This window comes from Enhydra lutris, unplaced genomic scaffold, assembly GCF_002288905.1.
Source record: "Enhydra lutris kenyoni isolate GAN:26980312 unplaced genomic scaffold, ASM228890v2 scaffoldscaffold71, whole genome shotgun sequence".
In the NCBI taxonomy this organism is placed as follows: domain Eukaryota; kingdom Metazoa; phylum Chordata; class Mammalia; order Carnivora; family Mustelidae; genus Enhydra; species Enhydra lutris.
The window spans coordinates 6489800-6509059 of NW_019154155.1; the positions used below are offsets into that span (position 1 = coordinate 6489800).

At 33.7% G+C, this 19260-nt stretch overlaps 1 protein-coding gene across 1 annotated transcript in view; it reads left to right on the forward strand.

The window, feature by feature from the left end:
- Positions 1-19260, forward strand: part of LOC111159878 (paraspeckle component 1) — a 71537-nt gene that overhangs the window by 40765 nt on the left and 11512 nt on the right. Inside the window, exon 6 of the mRNA XM_022522530.1 lies at positions 6032-6137. Coding sequence (XP_022378238.1) covers positions 6032-6137 — 106 coding nt within the window. The remainder of the gene's footprint in view (positions 1-6031; positions 6138-19260) is intronic.

Sequence of the window (19260 nt, forward strand, 5' to 3'; positions counted from 1 at the left end):
GGGCTTAAAATACTCAGTAAACCACATTGTAAGTAGATGTGCTGTCATCCAGGCTTTGTTGTTCTATGTATAGAGCACAGGCAGAGTGGATTGAGCGTAATTCTTAAGGGCCCTAGGATTTTCAGAATGGTCGGTGAGCATTGGCTTCATCTTCAGGTCACCACAAACAGCATTAAGACAATCAGCCTATCTTTTGAATCCAGGCATTGACCTCTCCTCTATGGCTATGAATGTCCTAGATGGCATCTTCTTCTAGTATAAGGTTATTTAATCTACACTGAAAATCTGTTGTTTAGTATACCCACTTTCATTAATTATCTAAGCTAGATCTTCTGGATAACTTGATGGCAGCTTCTGGATCTCTGCTAGCTTCAGACCTTTTCCTGCAGCTTCCTCACTTTTTTCATCTTTTTACAATTGAATAGCATTAGGGCCTTGGTCTGGATTAGGTCTTGGCTTAAGGAAGTATTGTGGCTGGTTTGATCTTCTATGCAACTACTTAAAAGTCCTCCATTTCAACAAAAAGGCTGTTTTGTTTTCTTATCATTTGTATGTTCACTGGAGTGGCGCTTTCAGTTTCCCTGAAGAACTTTTCATTTGCATTCATAGCTTAGCTAACTGTTTGCTGTAGGAGGCCCCAACTTTTGGCCTTTTTTGGCTTTGGGAAAGACTTCCTCCCTAAGCTTAACCGTTTCTGGCTTTTGATTTAAAGTGAGAGACATGTAGCTCTTCCCTTGAACACTCAGACCATTCTAGGTCTAGGCATCAGCGTAATTTCCATATTGTTGTGTCCCGGGGAGTAGGGAGGCCCACTGAGAAGGAGACAGATGAGAGGGAGAGAGATGGGGGAACAGCTTGTTAATGGAGCAGTTAGAACACACATAGTATTTATTGATAATGTTTGGTCTTAATATGGGTATGGTTTGTGGTGTCTCAAAACAATGACAGTAGTAAGCAACATCAAAGATCACACATCACTATTACAAATATAATAATAATAATGAAATATTGTGATAATTATCTACCAAAATGTGATACAGAGACTCACAAAGTGAACAAATGCTTTTGGAAAAAATGGGGCCAATAGACTTGCTTGATGAAGAGTTGCCCCAAACCCTCAATTTGTAAAAAACAAAACAAAACAAAAAAAAACCCAACAAAAAAACCTCACTGTATCTGTAGTGCACAGTAAAGCAAAACCGAATAAAGCAAAGTAGGCCTGTACTCATAAAAATGGGGCATACTGAAACTACACAGGAGGCAAATTGAAGGTGCTCCTAAATGGCCAAAGTTGGAACAGTTTCAGCAACAAAATAAAAAATTATAGTATTAGATTTTAAACTGTAGAATAAAGCATATAACCATGAATCCATACTGATAGAAGTAAATAATTCAATGAATAAATAAATGGAAGAGAATGAACAACTCTTTTTATAGTAGAATTCCAGTTAATCAGTATGGAAGGAATGAGAGAAAAATCACCAGTGGGACAAACACTATAGTAATAATTAGTTACAGACATAAATAATAAAAAGTTACAGACAAGATTTACTGACCAATGTTCAAGTTTCTCCTGAAACTTGAGAAACACAACTTGAATACTCATTTGTATTAGTTACAAATGGAAAAACAGTAAATGTAAAGTGGAGAAGCGATAGACAGCACCATTACCATGTATTAAGGTTCATATCACCTGTAGTAAGACATCGGTACCAGGAACTGCTTGATACAATTCAGTCAGAGAGATACATTGTCATTTCTGTGGGAGTTTTTGGCAAAAAATTTATAACCTCAGGCTAGTCCATGAGGAAATATAACATGAATCCTGATTAATGACATTGTACAAAATTATCAGTTCTCTTTAAAAAAGTGTCAAGTTCACTCTGAGGGGAGTGGGGAGGAAGTTGTTTTGCGCACCCAGGCTGGAGACCGTGGCCTGGCTCTGTGTACATGGTAGACCTCTCCTGCAAGGCTAGGAAGTCAGGGTGGCAAGTGCTAGACACCTGACCATGGCACCACCTGGGTGGGCTTCTGCCTCAGCTGGGCATGGTACACCCTGAGAAACTGCTCCCCACAGGTCTAGTACAAGTTCTAGCAGTCAGTGACAGAGCAGGGCTCCCATAGCCCAAGTACCCCAACAGCACCATGCGTGCATTCCTGGAATGCCCCCAAGCTTTTCAGTGCCATCGCCTGGGTTTTGCAGTGGCACATGATGGAGCTAGGAATGTGGTCTGCTGGAGGAAGGAGTGGTGTCCAAGATGATAGAACAGAAGTTGAGGAAGAGTAGCAGAGAAGGAAGAAAAAGGAGTTGAAAGAGAATGTCACTAGAGGAGAACAAGGAACATATCCTGAAGTTGTAGGAGAAGTTTTTGGTCCTATAGGAAGAGAAGCCACGAGCTTTTCTTGTAGCTCAAGAAAAGTTTTACATGAGGCTGTGCCCGGCCACTTTCAGCCCACCCAGACAGAGGTTTTTCAGCCTTGTGGTGCCTTGTACTTAAAAAAGCAGATTGAATATGGTAACCAGCAGACTGGACTTCCTCCCTATGCTCCATGAATCTAGTTTCTGGACTCCTTGCCTCCCCTCGGCTTCCTCCTGCAGATGCAACCAGCAGGAAAGTCAGGCTTTTTGCCTTTCCCGCTGCTCCTGCAGATATAATCAACGGAAAAGTCAGACTTTGCACCTCCCAGCTAACCAGGCCCTTGGCTCTCAGCATAGCCAAAACGTGTGATTCTAGCACAAATCACACTTTATTTTCAACCTCACCTCTACCACCTGCTGTGGGTGAGGATTCTGTTCTGCCCCAGCCCAGCTCAATGAAACCTATCTGCCACTAGGAAAAAAAGAAAGTCAAGTTGATGAAAGACCAAGAAAGACCAAATGTGTCTAGGAACTTACACTAATAATTGTCAAATATATCCTGTACTTGCAAGACAAAGCAAATAAAATTATAGCAGTTAAACTGAAGAAATATAGCTGACTGAGGCTACTGCTGTACAGGACTGCTTTAATTGTTAATAAGCCAGGAGTGTGGACTCTGCTTTTTTGTTTGTCCTTAGAACATCGACAAAACTGGCTTAAGAAAGTATATTTTGAGAGAAATAATTTATTTGGAGTATTCAGGTTTCCAGTTTTCCTTTCAGTGCTACAAATAAATTAATAGGTTTCTTGTTAGGTCACTTAATTTTTCAGAGGCTGTGGCAGTGAAGGAATACTAGGACAAGGGATGATGAGCTAGTTCAAGCTGTGACTTGACCACTTAATAGTTCATTTATTTCTTCATTCTCTTACCACCCTTCTGCTCATTTTATGCCATTTGTTATAAATATCTTCTGTTCTGAGTCCTTGAATAGGTGTGGAGAGCATAGTGCTAAAACAAAGAGTAGCAGGACGTTGTTATCCATTAGTTATATCATAGCTTACTTTCTAGATCAAAATCCTAGAAAAATATATGAGACCTGAAAATAATTAGTGGGTTCAAATTAAATTGTAAAATTGAGGTTTTATCTATTTCCAATTAGTTATAACATAAAGGATGTTAAAATTTGTTATACTTTTTTAGTTCCATTTGTAAATTTTATCTAGGAAATTATCCTTCACCTGAAGAGACATTAAATATACATATAAAAATATTCATTAAAGCATCTTGTGAAATAGAAAAAATTAAAAGTGTGTGTGTGTGTGTGTGTGTGTGTATATATATAAGATAGGGAATATGTGAATATTATCTGTAAGTTCTGATTATAGAATTGTTAGTGTGGCATCAACTTATTTAAAAACAAAATAGAAATTCTTGAATTTATGGACAGAGGACTGGAAGGAAAAAAATAACTTTTAAATGATTTTACCTTTTTACTCCTGATTTGTAAATCTGTTCTCACGTTTTATTAAAAAAAAAGTTGCTTTAACAATGGGAGAAGTACATTACAAATTTTGTTTAAAATACTTCATTCGTTTTTTTTTTTTAATTTTGTGGCAATACAAATATAAAACAAAACTCAATGATATATATGTAAAGTAAATGGTCCTGTTTCTCAGATTATTCCCAGTATGATGTAAACTTTTTCTATCCCCCTCTGTGCTCATACAGGTGATTTTTAAAATCAGTAATAGGAATGCTGGTTTTTTACTTGCTTTTTTCTGTGACAGCTATATTTTAGATACTATTTTGTTTTAGTAAATGCAAATGTGCCTTTGTAACAGTTGTTTTGTGTTCTTGGCATCAATGAGCCATACTTATTTCCCATTTATAATTGATCATGTCTTCAATTTCTTATCTTTAATGCCACAGTGTGTATCTATGTATACATATATGCTTGCACGTTTATGTAGATATTTCTTTTTAGTTTATTGGAAATGGACTTGCCCATTTAAAATTCTAATACATGTCTTAAGTTATCCCTGAATAAGTTTGTTGTTGTAATTCTGAAACCAAAAAAACTTTGAAAACCAAAAGCTTTTTCATGTATCATTTAGTGGCAGGATCTGACAGGAGCCTATTTGATGATAAACCTGACCTGTGTTTATGTTGGGGTCTTGTCAGACCTTTATTATTTTCAGAAAAGTGAATGTTCATCTTACTGCAGAAATACCAGTGTGTTTGATTGCTGGGTGCTGTCCCAGATCCTGTTAATAATATAATAATTGTATATGGACCCTTTTTGAAATCAGGAAAAATCAGTTTCAAAACATACGTTGTAGTGGAGTTTTTGGATGGAGGATTTTTTTTTTACCTCTATGTATGTATGTTTTCAGCTGTGTGAATATGAAAATATTTTCTTAACCATAAAATTTATGAGTGTGTTAATGTCTAAGAAGTAGATTACCCACTTTATTTGAAATTCAGTTTATCTGAATAGAAATATGTATTGGGGACTTAGAGAAAAATCTCAAAATAGTCTAGATTTTGCTTAAAATCCCTTAGGAACATTTTTGTTTTGCGATCTGACCCAAACTCCTCTAACAGCTGGGTTTTCTGTTGTCTGTGGGAAATACCACCTTTTTTTTTTTTTCCCCCTCAAGTTCATGGAGTTGGTTTTGGGGACGCATTCTACAGGAAACAACAGTATCTTGAAATTCGAGTCTTAGTGTAGGAAGGTACTTAAAAAAGCAATGTAGAAAGTGAGACAATGAGAGGACATCAGTATTATATAGTCTTCACTCTTGAAATTGTTTTTTGAGTAGAGGATATATATACTTGAATTTGCATTGACATAAATGCCAATATAATGTGAGTCTATTCGGTATTATTTTGTAGGTTTTTTTTCTCTTAGTCATAACTAATTACTAACTTATTTGTAATTCTGAACACATATAGTTCAATATTTTTTTCTCCCACATACCTATAAGGCTGAGGTTGGCATACTTTTTCTGGGAAAGGGCTAAGGGCTAAATAGTAAATATTTTAGGTTTTGCAGGTCATACGGTCTTTGTCTCAACTACTCAGTACTGCTCTGGCCCAAAGGTAGCTATAGACATTAAGTAAATGATTGTCTTCTAAAACTTAATTTAAAACAACAGATGGTAGGCTGACACCTGTTCCAGAAGTTTTCCTCAGTGGGTTGATAAAATGGGGGAGAGAGGGTTTGTTAAAGGTTCCTTTGACACACAAAGATTTTTTTGACTAGGCAGTTTTGTTCTTTGTAGTGGTCTCTATCAGGATTGGTTCTGAGTGCCTTTAAGAACTCTATTATGCTAGCAATAGATCCCAGGCTTTTCTCTTTATACAGTAATAGAATGCATGTTTGAGCTCTTGGACTCCTGATTTCTTGACTATAAATATATTAACCATCTTAGTTACATGTTATTACTCTGTTTTTTAATTTATTCTAGTTATTTTATTTCTTTGGGTTATTTGATTTATTAAAGGCTTAGAGCAAACTAGAAGAAGGAAAGTAAATATAGTAAGTCAGTTATCATTTACAGATTTTGTATCAAGTAACTCGTTAAATGATTTTGTTTAACCTTGAATAAAATACCTGATCGTAGCTTACATGTCAACTCTGCTGAAATTTTTATTTGAAAATCTTTCAGACATGAGGAAGAGCATCGACGCCGTGAGGAAGAAATGATCCGACACAGAGAACAGGAGGAACTGAGGCGACAACAAGAGGGCTTTAAGCCAAATTATATGGAAAATGTAAGTAAAATACTAGTTAACTGAAATTATTTTATATTGTCAGGTGGACAAGGCATATTTAGAATTCTTTGGATATTTGTTTATATATTTTTAAATCTTTACGAATTTGTCTTGTTTATGTTAAACTAATGATTTTCTTAACCTCTTACAGGCAATAACTTACAAGTAGTTTCTGAAGATACTATTAATGTTTTATAAAAAGGATGTTAAATTTTTTAAATTTTTATCTTTTTTTAATATATGGTTCTAAATTAGAACTCTTGGTAAATCTGTCATCTCTACTTGATTGAATTTCAACATTTATTGATAATAAAAATTCTTTAGGGGCATTTGGCTGGCTCAGAAGAGCATGAAGCTCTTGGTCTTGGGGTCCTGAGTTCAAACCCCACATTGGGCATAAAGATGATTTAAATAAATAAACTTAATGGAATGACATAAATAAAAATTCCTTATATTGGAGGATACTAGACAAATACAAATGTAGGCCAGTATGTTCTCATCACCCAACCATGACAGTTATCGCTACATAGCTGATCTTTTAATCTACCCACCCTTCCTGAATTATTTTTTATTAAATCCCTGACTTTACATGGTTTTATTAATATGTGTTTCAGTATGTATCCCTAGAAATTAAGGACTCTTTTTAAAAATATCTTTGTCATATCTTAAAAATTGTCACTTCTTTAATATTAACTAGTAAAAGCCCACATTTGCCCAGGTTTTATAAAGGTTTTTATTTTGTTTACAACTGGTTCAAATTGGCTGACAAATCCAGTGTTTTAGTCTGAAGGTTTTTTCTTCACCTTTTAAATTTTTTACTTAATTTTTAAAGAAACAGACCCTTGTTGTTTCTCACATCCTGGATTTTGTTGAATTTATCCTTGCAGTGATGTTTAACAAGTTTCTCTATCCCTGAGTTTTTTTAAATTGGAGCTCTGAAGATTTGGTCTTACTCAGGTTTTTTTGGGAAGGCAAAATGGTAGGGCAAACAAGGATACTTCAGATAGTTAAAATCCCCATGTTCTTAATGTGAACTAACAAGTCTTACTATTCACCTTAGATGAATGCCATTTTAACAGTCATTATTCTGAAAAATATTTACTGGTGTTTTCTTCCCTAGCTATTCAGAAGTCATTCTTTAATAGTTTCTGAGGCTAAAAGTATTAATTCAAGTCACTGACTCTTTTGCTGACCTTCTGCCCCCATTCTTCTGTCCCTAGAAAAATTTTAAACTTCTTTTCTAAAAAAGAATACACACAGTAAAATGCATCCTAACTTGTATAATAACAAGAAATTTTTATCTTGGTTACATCAAGTAAATATCCTTTGACTAAAAATTATGTGGCATTTAAATTCCATTAGAGAGGTTTCTTACTATTTATAAGTTACACTAAAGGTTTAATTTAATTGATTTTTAAATTCCATTACCAAGTTAGTTGAGTTTTCAAGCATTGCACATTTTCTACTAATTTCTAGCATTTCTAGCATCATTTTGGAATTCTCTTTTCCTACTTGGATACATAGTCTTTGCTTATGACGTATTTTAAATGTGGTCTTAGGTCTTTTGGTTGTTAAATGTGAACATAATCTGTTGGATTTATCAATGTGAGGATATTTTATGATGTTATAAAACTATGTTGAATTAAAGTTTTTTGGTCCATATTTTGAAAACTAGTGACTAAGTTTTTATTTTCAAGTATAATCCAGATGTAAACCACATATAATACATTTCCTAGGAAAACTTTATTTTGTTCCATTGAGGATTAGGAAATTCTTCCTTGTCCTTTTATGTACCTGAACATTTTCTTTTCCTGAAGTGTTTGCTTATAGTCAGATTTGGTGGAATTAGCTTTCTTACTATTTTTTTTGGCATAAATTTTGCATTCTTGGAGCATATGTGTAGCTATTTGTAATGTCATATACATAAATAATTTAGGGGACTAAAAATAAATGATTAAGTAAAATGTATTCTCCTGTTACATTTAAGTTGGCTATATCATAAATTTGTTTGTAGACTTTTTATTCTTTGAAATTATTTCATAGAAATTTTTTAAAAACATACCAGTGTTTTTTATATTTGTTCAGTGGCATTTAATATAGGTATAATTAATGAAGGACAGATTTTAATTTTACTTTTCTATTCAAAAATTATTTGGAAATGTTGCTATAATTTAAAATTGAAATACTGCAAATTCTTGTTTTAATTTTAAAACATTTGCATGTTTAAAATTAATTTTTTGGTGGGTAGAATTTTACAAATTACTGATGAACTTTGAAAATAAATGAATTACATATTTAAAATATTCATGGTGGGTTTATTAAAGCATTTCAAAAATAGATCATTTATTGTTTCACCAGATTATACTCTTAGAAAATGTAGATGTTATATTTTAATACTAAGATATCTTTGTTTTCAGGTAGTTAAAGTATAAGTTGTATATTTGAAGCATCATAAGATTAATTTGGCTGGAGCAGAAGTCAGCAAACTATAGCCTAGGACCAGTGCCCAGTTTCTACCACTCTACCACAGAGCTAAGAATGGTGTTTACGTTTTAGAGAGTTGATGGATAAGGAAAATAAAAGAATATTAGAGTATCCGTGACTCAAAAAACACAAGATACTTATTCTGACCCTGTACAGAAGAAGTTTGCTGAACCCTGGGCTGGAGAGTTGGTGCTAGATTTTTTTGTTTTCTGTTTGTGTTTCTGTTTTTTAATTAATATTCTTGTTAGGCCACAAAGTTACTATATTCTTAATTTTCTGAAGAGGAACAATACTTAAAATAGTATGTAACAAAGGAATTAAATTTTTAGGGGAAATATAGTCTTTGCCAGATTTTTAGGTTTTTTGATATTAGAAATTATGGATAGACAAAAGTTTTTCATCATTTTGGTATCAGTTTTATTTGGTTCCTAGCTTCATAATGCTTGTTAATATAAGCTAATCAAGCACTAAAGAAATGTTAACAAAAGTTCTTTATAGGTCTTGACTGTTTTTGTGTTAATAGAAGAAACATTGAGGTAATTGTTGTATCAGTTATTCTTCATTTACTTTAAAACTGTCTTTGGAAAAAATTGTTAAATTTAATGTTTGTTTTTGTTTTTAAAAGCTTTGAAATTAGGCCCTCTTGTGTGCTTTCTCTTTTTTCACTGTTCAGTTTAAAGGGAGGAATCAAATGGTAAGTGTTCAGCTTGCCCAAATAGTAAGAGTAATTAGTATAAAGCAGATTTACTTGGTTTAAGATGCCACCTCTCATTTCTTTCTAATATTCCTATGAGGAATATTCTGACACAAATAGTAGTATGGACTTTGAAGTAGAAAATAAGAACTGATTTCCATATTTTGTGTCTTGAAAAATAATTTTTTTAAATGTAATAAAATACGAAGGAAAACATACATCATGTCTGGTCATGTTTTTCTTTGTTAGCCTTCAACTTTATCATAATTTAATGACATGGATATATTTTTAAGTGTTTTAAGGATATGTCAGCACCTCATCAACTAGAAGTCATTTTATTTCATACCTTATTTCTTAGAAGTCAGGCTCTTTGATAGCTCTGGTAATTATAAATAAAACACGTTAATTTTCACTAGTAGCATAATGTATTTTTGACAGCCATAACAATGTATATATTTTTATGCTATGTTTTAAATACATTTAAGTTTATCTTTACTTTTACCATACTGTAGAGTGTAATACCAAACCATTTTCTTGATAGTACTTATTGGGTTGAAATTTTCTATTTACCACAATTTTAAAACTTTTGGACACATCACAGTAAGTTACAGTGTTAGTGTAAAAATGTATGAGATTATCTCTTACGAATTTTTGTGATTTTTTTTTTAATTTTTGTTAAGTTGCTCCACTTACTATAGATGAAGTAGTTTAAACATTTTAGTGCTGCAGTATACCAGTCTTTATCTGTGGATTCAATTTGCATTGGAGTAAAGTGGAGATTTTAATTAGAATTTTTTTAATGCAGTTTCTTAGAGTAAGCTTTGCTTTCTTTGGAAAAATGATAGTTTTATAAGAACATCTAAATCTCATTCTAGCTTTAGCAGATGCATCAAGTAGTTATAAAATACTTTGTTTAGGTAAATTGGGGCAGTGTTTATATAGGCTGCTGTTTTATTTTAAAACTTCAGGAGGTTTTTTTTTGTTTTTGTTTTTGTTTTTTTAAAAAGTTTGTACTTGATGTAAATATTAATGTTTGTTTTTTAGTGAATAAAAGAACAGCCCTTCAGATCTGTTTCAAAACACATACATGAATTGATACTGAAGAATTTTTACTTTTGTTTGAGTAGGTGGGAATAGCCCTGGATGTTTAAACACATGTGCATAATAAACCTGGAAATAAATGTATATTATATGCTAGGGCAGTAATTTGATTCAGTTATGTTTCTTTGTCAGAGTAGTTCCATTGTAGCTATCCAGTATATTATATAGTGAGTCCAAGACCATTAAGGAGAAGTAGCCAGAGGCTAAGGGTGTAATGCCTCTTCCATGGTAGTGTTTTTCAAATAGTGCATAATAAACCCTCAGGGAGGTTTTTAAAAACGTAGGTTGTTCCCCTTAGGTTTCCAGCCTACAAATTGATTCGTTTCATGATTACAGTAGAATCTGATACATTCTCCATTGATCACATTTTTGGCTAAATTTAGTAATTTTCAACCTGTGCAGCACATCTTTTCGAACTTAGAAAAATGTCTGAGTTCAGTTCATCAAATATTTTTGATGCAGTAGGTCTGAGTTGGAGCCATGGAATCTGCATTTTAAGCAACTCTTCAGTCTCTTTATTTTCATTAGCAAAATAGAAGACAATTGCTGTATCTTGAAATGAGACATAGTTGAAATATTGAAATAAGAATATTAATAGTTGAATTTTTTATGGAACCTGGGAGTTTGAAGGGAGGGCTCAGAGCCAGTCAACATGGGGGATAGGATTCATACACTTAATGGAAGTACCCCAAAATTTTATGTGAACAGTGCTGTGTGGGATTTTGGTTTGACAACTTTTAGTTCAGCTTTCAGCCTATATATGGAGGAGGTATTGTCTCAAATGATGGATTAACTTTTTGTTTTTTTAAGTATTTCATCTAGACTGGGGGTTGACGGACTGGGATAAGCCAGGCCAACTCTGAACATTGCCTGTTTTTGGAAAGTTTTATTGGAACACAGTTGTGTTTATGTTTTGATTATGACTGCTTTGTCCAAAAGTGGTAGATTGACTAGTCATGACACATCTGTATGAGACTATTTCAAGACTCTTTGGCCTGCTAAGCTTGAAATACATACTATCTGTTTCTTTGCCAAAAAAGTTTGCCCACCCCTGGTCTAGGTCCAGTCTGAGAGTTGGGGGTAATCTATAAAAAGTGACTCATGTTAACCAAACTCCAAAGAGTTTGTGAATTAAAATGCAAAATTATTAATTAATATGTTTTTTTTCAGTGTTTTTAGAAGGCTTATTGAACAGAGCACCTCATATCCTAGAATCAAGGTCCCTGAAGAATCCAAATTAGTGTCCTGAAAGGTTTATTGGTAGTCGTGGTTATAAATTAGAGCAGAAGTTACTGGAAGAACTGATAAAGCATCACTATCCCATAGCTGATTATCTTAGAGTTTTCAGATATTTTCTTAGTAGAGACATAAAGCATTGTTCTTTCATTTGTTACGCTTTCTTGATCAGTACTGCCAAATTTGGCCTATTTAATCAGCCTTTTCTTTGTTAGTCTTCTTTCCTGCTTCTTGTGTGGGCATTGTTTCTTTTCTCTGATTTGATTATAACCCAGTTTTCCCAGATGTGCCATATACAAAACTCAAAACAGAAACTCTAGCCAGTAATAAAATTTCATTAATAGGTGCTGACACAGAGAACTGACCATAATCATTAATTACTAGCGAGTAGGTACAAATATATTTTCTGAAATGATTTTTGAGTTTTTGAGAGAAGTTGCCGTTATGTGGTTTCCACCTGGCCATTACTCCTCTTTATATATAAATTATTTAGCTCTAACAAGTGATTTGATTGTATTGCAGAAGAAGATTGTTTTTGGGAAGTCTAAACACCTGAAGCATTCAAACAAAGGACATACTTCACAAGGAGTGTTTATAGCATCTTTATTATTCTGTGGATATAACCGAAGAATTACTTGCTGTAGGGTTTGGTGTCAGATTTAGGTTTGACTTGCTGGGTAGCTAAGTATACCTCTTGCTGTTCATAGTGGCATCCCAGTTCCAGTGATTAAGACATGATGGTAAAGATCAGAATTGATTATATCAGTTATATTGATTGCAGTGATTTCCCATATAATGCTCTAGTTGTAACCAGGTTTTTATTAATGTTTTCATTTATTTATTTACTAAAATAATTTAATGTGTTTCTTACAGTGAGCCAGGAACTTTTCTGGATATTTGGGATGGAGCATAATTGGAATTAGACTTGTAGTCAAGTGAAAACAAAAATCTATAGATGTTTACATTTGTAATGTTTACATGTACTTTGGAAGTGATCTTTAGGAATTTTGACAACGGAGAGTATTTGAATTGAAGATATGTATCGATTTTAACCAGCTATGGAAATCTTTGATCCTTTCACTTCTCTTTGAAACTTCTCAGGATTTTTTTTTTAAAGACTTTATTTGTTTATTAGAGATCACAAGTAGGCAGAGAGGCAGGCAGAGAGAGAGGAGGAAGCAGGCTCCCTGCAGAGCAGAGAGCCTGATGCGGGGCTCGATCCTGGGACACTGGGATCATGACCTGAGCCGAAGGCAGAGGCTTTAACCCACTGAGCCACCCAGGCGCCCCTTCTCAGGATTTTTTAATAGGGGAGTACATAATTTTTATTCAGATTGGGACAACTGAATATGGTTACTATTTAAATATGAGCACAATAAATTGCCTAATTGTGAATCATATTTAAAAGGTAATAATAATGTAGCAACTAAATATTGATTTAATCAACTGGAAGAACTATACTCAAGATGGAAAGACAAAAATGGGGAGTGGGTGCATATAAGAGAGCTAATTTCTTAAGCTAAATATTTAGATATCGAAAGTAAAAATGTTTTAAAAGAGCAATAAAATTGTATCATAATATGGAGACAAAGTCTGTAAAGAGCAGAAAGTATTTTCCTCTGGGAGAAGGAATCAGGAGTAGATGGAAGTGTGACTGAGGACAGATTTTTTTAAAATTATATCTTAAATTATGAGTGTGTGCCTATAAAATTTTAATTAGTTTAATAAAAATATACATCTTAAAAAAAAGAAGTTACTTTTTTTTATAGCAGGAAGAAAAACGGGCTGGCTCAGGCAAAGCAGGATGGATGGTTGTCACAATCATATGATTATAAATAATAATTTTTTTATTCATATTTAAAAGACTTCCAAATAATTCCAAAGGGAAATGCTTATTGAGCCTTCCTTAAACTCTATACACACTTTATCAGAAGTCACTTTATTGTACTTAATTATTTCTTTGTCCAGTTAGATGATTAGTGTCCTTTTTTGTCTTACCTTCCATTAGAGTTTCAGAGAGGCTTATAATCAGAAAAATTTCTGTATCTCTTTCCTCCTGGAGAATGTACTCAGTGTATGCATAACCTTCTCTGACTACACACCTCAGCTGTATCATTTTCAGTATTCTTTTTTAATGCTTACCACATTACATTCTAATTATTTTCTGACTTTGTTACCAACTAATTTGCCTCTTTGAAGTTTTTGAGTTTGAGAGTCCTGTATTTGTCATATTGTAGTTACTTAGACACAAATAGGGAGAATTAAATAGTTGTTTGATGTCCTGTTTTTCAAATACCAGTCCTGCTCAGTCATATGATTTTCACTCTTCTTTTTGGGTCACCATACTTTGGTATTTATTGAATACTAGTATCTCAGATGTTAAGCCTTTGTAGTTTTGAAACATAGGTGGTGTTAAGATACTGATATTTTTGTAGACTTCATGATGGAATCACGTAACAGTAAATTTTTCAAAAATAGTCAAATAACAATTTTTTTGTTTGGTTTTCAACACACCTAACTTTTCATTATTTGGATCCCACTTGAATATACCATAAGAGTGTTAGACTTACAGGAAGATTTAGAGGTTTCCATTTAGTAAGAAAATTTGTTCACTGTTTTACTATTTCGGAACAGAGTGCTGGGTACCTTGGAGGATACAGAAATGAATCAAGCTCAGGGTCAGGTCAGGTCTTTGAGGATTAGGTGTAGAGTATCTATGTAAAGTATACAGAGATACAGCTAAAAAGTTTTGAGAGTTTAGAGAAAGATTCTCGGCTAGGGAATGTGAAGAGTGCATTGAGTAGCCTCGGCACTGTTGTAGAACTTATTTTGGATTTTTTTTAAAAATATGAATGGTTTATTATTCCACTGTGTTGTAGGTATACATCATGTCTTTTCATTTGAAATGGTAAGTTTTTCTAATCTTTGTTCAGAATGTTAAGATCTTTCAGCTCATGTTTACCTTTCTGGAGGGGTTGAGAAGAAGAAAGTCAAGATTGGCAAATAGAAATGTTAACTAAAGTAAACACTTTTTGAGATTCACATATGTGTGATATAAATAATAAGAATTTTTAGGTATTAAGTTGAATTAAAAAGATTCTAGGAAGACATAAAAATTCAACTTGTTACTTCTGCTTTGTGTCTTAACATTATATTTAGAGCCACCCTGAAACAGGAGTTGTTCTACAAGGTGATTGTGTAAAAAAAATTTTTTTTAGGTCCGCCTCCATCTAGTATCTTTTGTACTTTGTACTGAGGACATAAAGTTCTGCTAGTTTCACCTGAAATGCCAGAGTTTTATATCAAATCTGACTAAATAAATGTGAATGTTAATATCTCTCTGTAGTTATTATCTAACTATTAGTGATGGGGTAGGAACTTGGGTTTGTGAGCATGCTCTGCTGATGAAATATTTTTATTTCTGTTTAAAATTTCAAGCAATTGAAAGTATATGGGTAAGTCTCTCTATATTTTGTCTTATGATATCCTGCACTATATTGTACATCATGTTTCATGTTCTCTGTTTTCTGGTTGTAAATTTACCGTGTTTCTCACTAAGTAACTTCTTCATTTGGCCTATTACTGCTTCTTAAAATTCAGCTTTTAAACAATTGATATGCTTATTATAGTAGTTTCTCTTATAACTGTGTATTTTAAATACTTGGATTTTATATAGTTACCACTTAAATATTTTTAGAATTATTATAAATGTACCTGTAGCTTTGAGTTATCTACTTAGGAAAAACATATAATTTGTTAAAATTTCAACGTTTCTGGCATACTGCTAAAATAATGTAATGCCTAATATCATTAACAGAAAGATTCCCCATTAAATATATACTTTAATTCTTTATACATCAGAACACATGTGCTTTTGTTTGTTCCTTCCACTGCTTTCTTCTGTTGATGGGGCCAATTTGGCATTTCTTCTTATACAGTTTATATTAGTCCTTTTGTTTCATCTTTCATATCTTAGTCTGACCAGTCATGAGAGTTGTTTTGACTTTGGTAAGGAAATGTACTGGTTAAGAGGTTATGGGTGAAGAAATGCGAACCAGTTACCAGTATTATGTGAGCTTTTTGATAGGATATTATTCAAGAAACTGTGTTTGTGGCTGTAGCTGATACCATCATGGCTGATTTCTTTAAGAGTTTAGGATAAAATAACCAAATCTGAATAAATATTTCTAATCAGTTTCAGTTTTTAAAAGCATCTCTTTAAAGTTTGCCATAACAATTGAAAAGTGATGGTGATAATGATAATTTTGAAAATGTCCCTTGGGTATATGATTAAAAATATTCTTAGTTGAATATGAATTTGTTTTAAAAATAATTTGTTTAAAATATTCCCTTCTGTCTCTTGATACATGGTGATTATATGTAATTATATTTAATTAATCTTCATTTAGAAAACCACCCTAGTTATTAAAAAGCTGCAATTTCTGAATTTGACAGTGACACCAGCATAGTCTTTTAAAGGTACCCAAACCAGGCTTTAAAAATACATTGAGTTGGGGCGCCTGGGTGGCTCAGTGGGTTAAGCCGCTGCCTTCGGCTCAGGTCATGATCTCAGGGTCCTGGGATCGAGTTCCGCATCGGGCTCTCTGCTCAGCAGGGAGCCTGCTTCCCTCTCTCTCTCTCTCTCTGCCTGCCTCTCTGTCTACTTGTGATCTCTGTCAAATAAATAAATAAAATCTTTAAAAAAAAAAAAATACATTGAGTGAGGGGCACCTGGGTGGCTCAGTGGGTTCAGCCTCTGCCTTCGGCTCAGGTCATGATCTCAGGGTCCTGGGATCGAGCCCTACATCGGGCTTTCTGCTCATCGGGGAGCCTGCTTCCCCGCACTCTCTGTGCCTGACCCTCTTCTTCTTCTTCTTCTTCTTCTTTTTTTTTTTTTTAAGATTTTATTTATTTATTTGAGAGAGAGACAGTGAGAGAGAGCATGAGCGAGGAGAAGGTCAGAGGGAGAAGCAGACTCCCCATGGAGCTGGGAGCCCGATGTGGGACTCGATCCCGGGACCCCGGGATCATGACCTGAGCCGAAGGCAGTCGTCCAACCAACTGAGCCACCCAGGCGTCCCGCCTGACCCTCTTTTTAACTTGTGATCTCTGTCTGTCAAATAAATAAATAAAATCTTTATAAAAAAGTACATTGAGTGAATATAGATTAAGAGGTACTTGTCTTGAGGTTAATGAATATAGTGAGCTAAGATGTCAGCCTCCCTACTTATATTTGTTTCCTCTTACTTCTGATTTTAAATTTAACAAGTAACAAATCTTTATTACTCGTGACTAAAAGAAACATAAAAAATTTTTAATAGGGATGCCTGGATGGCTCATTTGGTTTAGCATCTGCCTTCGTCTCAGGTCATGGTCCCAGGGTCCTGGGATCGAGTTCCACATTGGGCTCTGTGCTCAGCGCGGAGCCTGCTTCTCTCTCTGCTTGCCGCTCCTCCTGCTTGTGCATGTGCGCTCTCTCTGTCTCTCTGTCTAATAGATAAATAAATAAAATTTTTAATAGACTAATTTTTAGTTTTAGATTCATAGCAGAATTGAGCCGAAGATAGAGATTTCCCATATACCTCCTTCCACCAACATGTATCCAGAGTCCTTCACTATGAGAATGGAACATCATTATCGCCAAAAGAAAACAGTTTATGTTAGGGTTCACTCTTGGTGTTGGGCAGTTGGTGGACTTTCAACAAAATGTACCCGTTGTTATAGTATACACAATAGTTTCACTGCCTTAAAAATCCTCTGCCCTCTGTCTCTTCATCCCTCTCTCCTTCCTAATCCTGGGCACCCACTGATTTCTGCTACTTTCATTATAGTTTTGCCTTTTCCAGAATGTCTTGTAGTTGGAATCCTATAATATATAGCCTTTTCATACTGACTTTTTCGTAATAAGCATTTCAAAGTTACTCTGTGTCTTTTCATGGCTTGATAGCTTGTTTATTTTTAGTGCTAAATAATGTCTCATTGTCTGGATGTACCAATTTGTTTATCCATTCACCTACTGACGGACATCTTGATTGTTTCCAAGTTTTGGCAATTATGAAAAAGCTGCTATAAACATCCATGTGCAGGTTTTTGTGTGGTCATAAGTTTTCAGCTCCTTTGTGTGAATACCAAGGAGTATAGTTGCTGGATTGTATGTATGTAAGATTATCTTTAGTTTTGTAAGAAACTTAAATTTTCTTCCAAAGTGAATATGCCATTTATAATCCCGATCAGCAGTGAATGAGAATTCTTATTTCTCTACATCCTTGTCAGCACTATGTGTTGTCAGTGTTTAGGATTTTGGTCATTCTAATTGGTGTGTTGTGGTATCTATCTCATTGTTGTCTTAATTTGCAATTCCCTAATGATACATGGTGTAAAATTTCATTTTAACAGTTATAAAACTGAGGAACATGTTCCCAGTAGTCAAGGGTGCAGATATCATGGAATGCATGTATTCAAATTGAGGGTAAAAAACCATCACAGATTGTATTTATTGAAAGATTGTCTTAGGTTGCTTAAAACATATTCCCCCCTGCCCTGAGGTCTAGTAGTGAATAGTACGTTTTGGAAATTACTCTTTTTAATTACTTGAAGTAAAAATGTTAAGCATTTTTGCATAAGCATTTTTGCTTAACATTCTCAAGCATTCTCTGTTTCATTATGTTTGAAAGTTTGCATGCTATTATTTGTATCAGTGGGAACATGTCTTCCCTTTTCAGTTTACAGTTACTTCATTTCTATTAAGAAAAGATTACTTTGTTGATGCATATACCCTTCAGTATTAGAACTTTTTAAATGAGTGAATAATTTCTTAGCAAAGAGGCCTACCTTTTATTTTGAATTTTTTTCTTTATACCCATTTTCTTAATATTTCATGTAATTGATTTTTCTTTCATTTTTTATTTCCAAATACCCTGTTTGTTAGATAGTATTTCAGCTGCTAATTAATTTCTCTCTTGAAAGTTAGATTAGCTATCTAATAATCTTTATTTTTTTATGTAAACTTTTCTAGTGAAGGGAAAGATATATTTCCAGGTACTAAATATAATTTATTTTTAGAAATTCTTAATTATAAAAAGGTTGAGTCTTGTTACTTCCCAGAACTTAAGATGTTTCTTTAGAATTATATTTCCCGTAGTAGATTTAAATGTTCTGTATCAGTGTTTTTACATCAGGAATTTTGGCATTTTCTTTATCAACACACTGAACCTAGATGGTACGTGGTAATCCTTTAACAATCCCTTGGATGCTTTTTCAGAAATGTATGTGAAAGATCTTTACAAATTAAAGAATAATGATCATGGTCATTAAGACTGCATTCATTCAAACAGGAATTTACGTTACTCAGTGTCAGATGAATATATCTTTATCATTGATTGCAAAATGTTTCAGTTGATATTACGTTAAATCATTATGTAGTGTACTTTTCTAAACCTTAGGCATTCATATTATACTTTTAGACTCACCTTTGTGTACCATGTGAATCCTTTAAATTTGGTTATCTAAAAAAAAGAAACTACAGTATCTTTAAGTTCACAGGTTGATATTGTGAGTATTAAGTATTAAAGGAAAAGATCCTATTCTACACAAAATAATGTGAAGTTC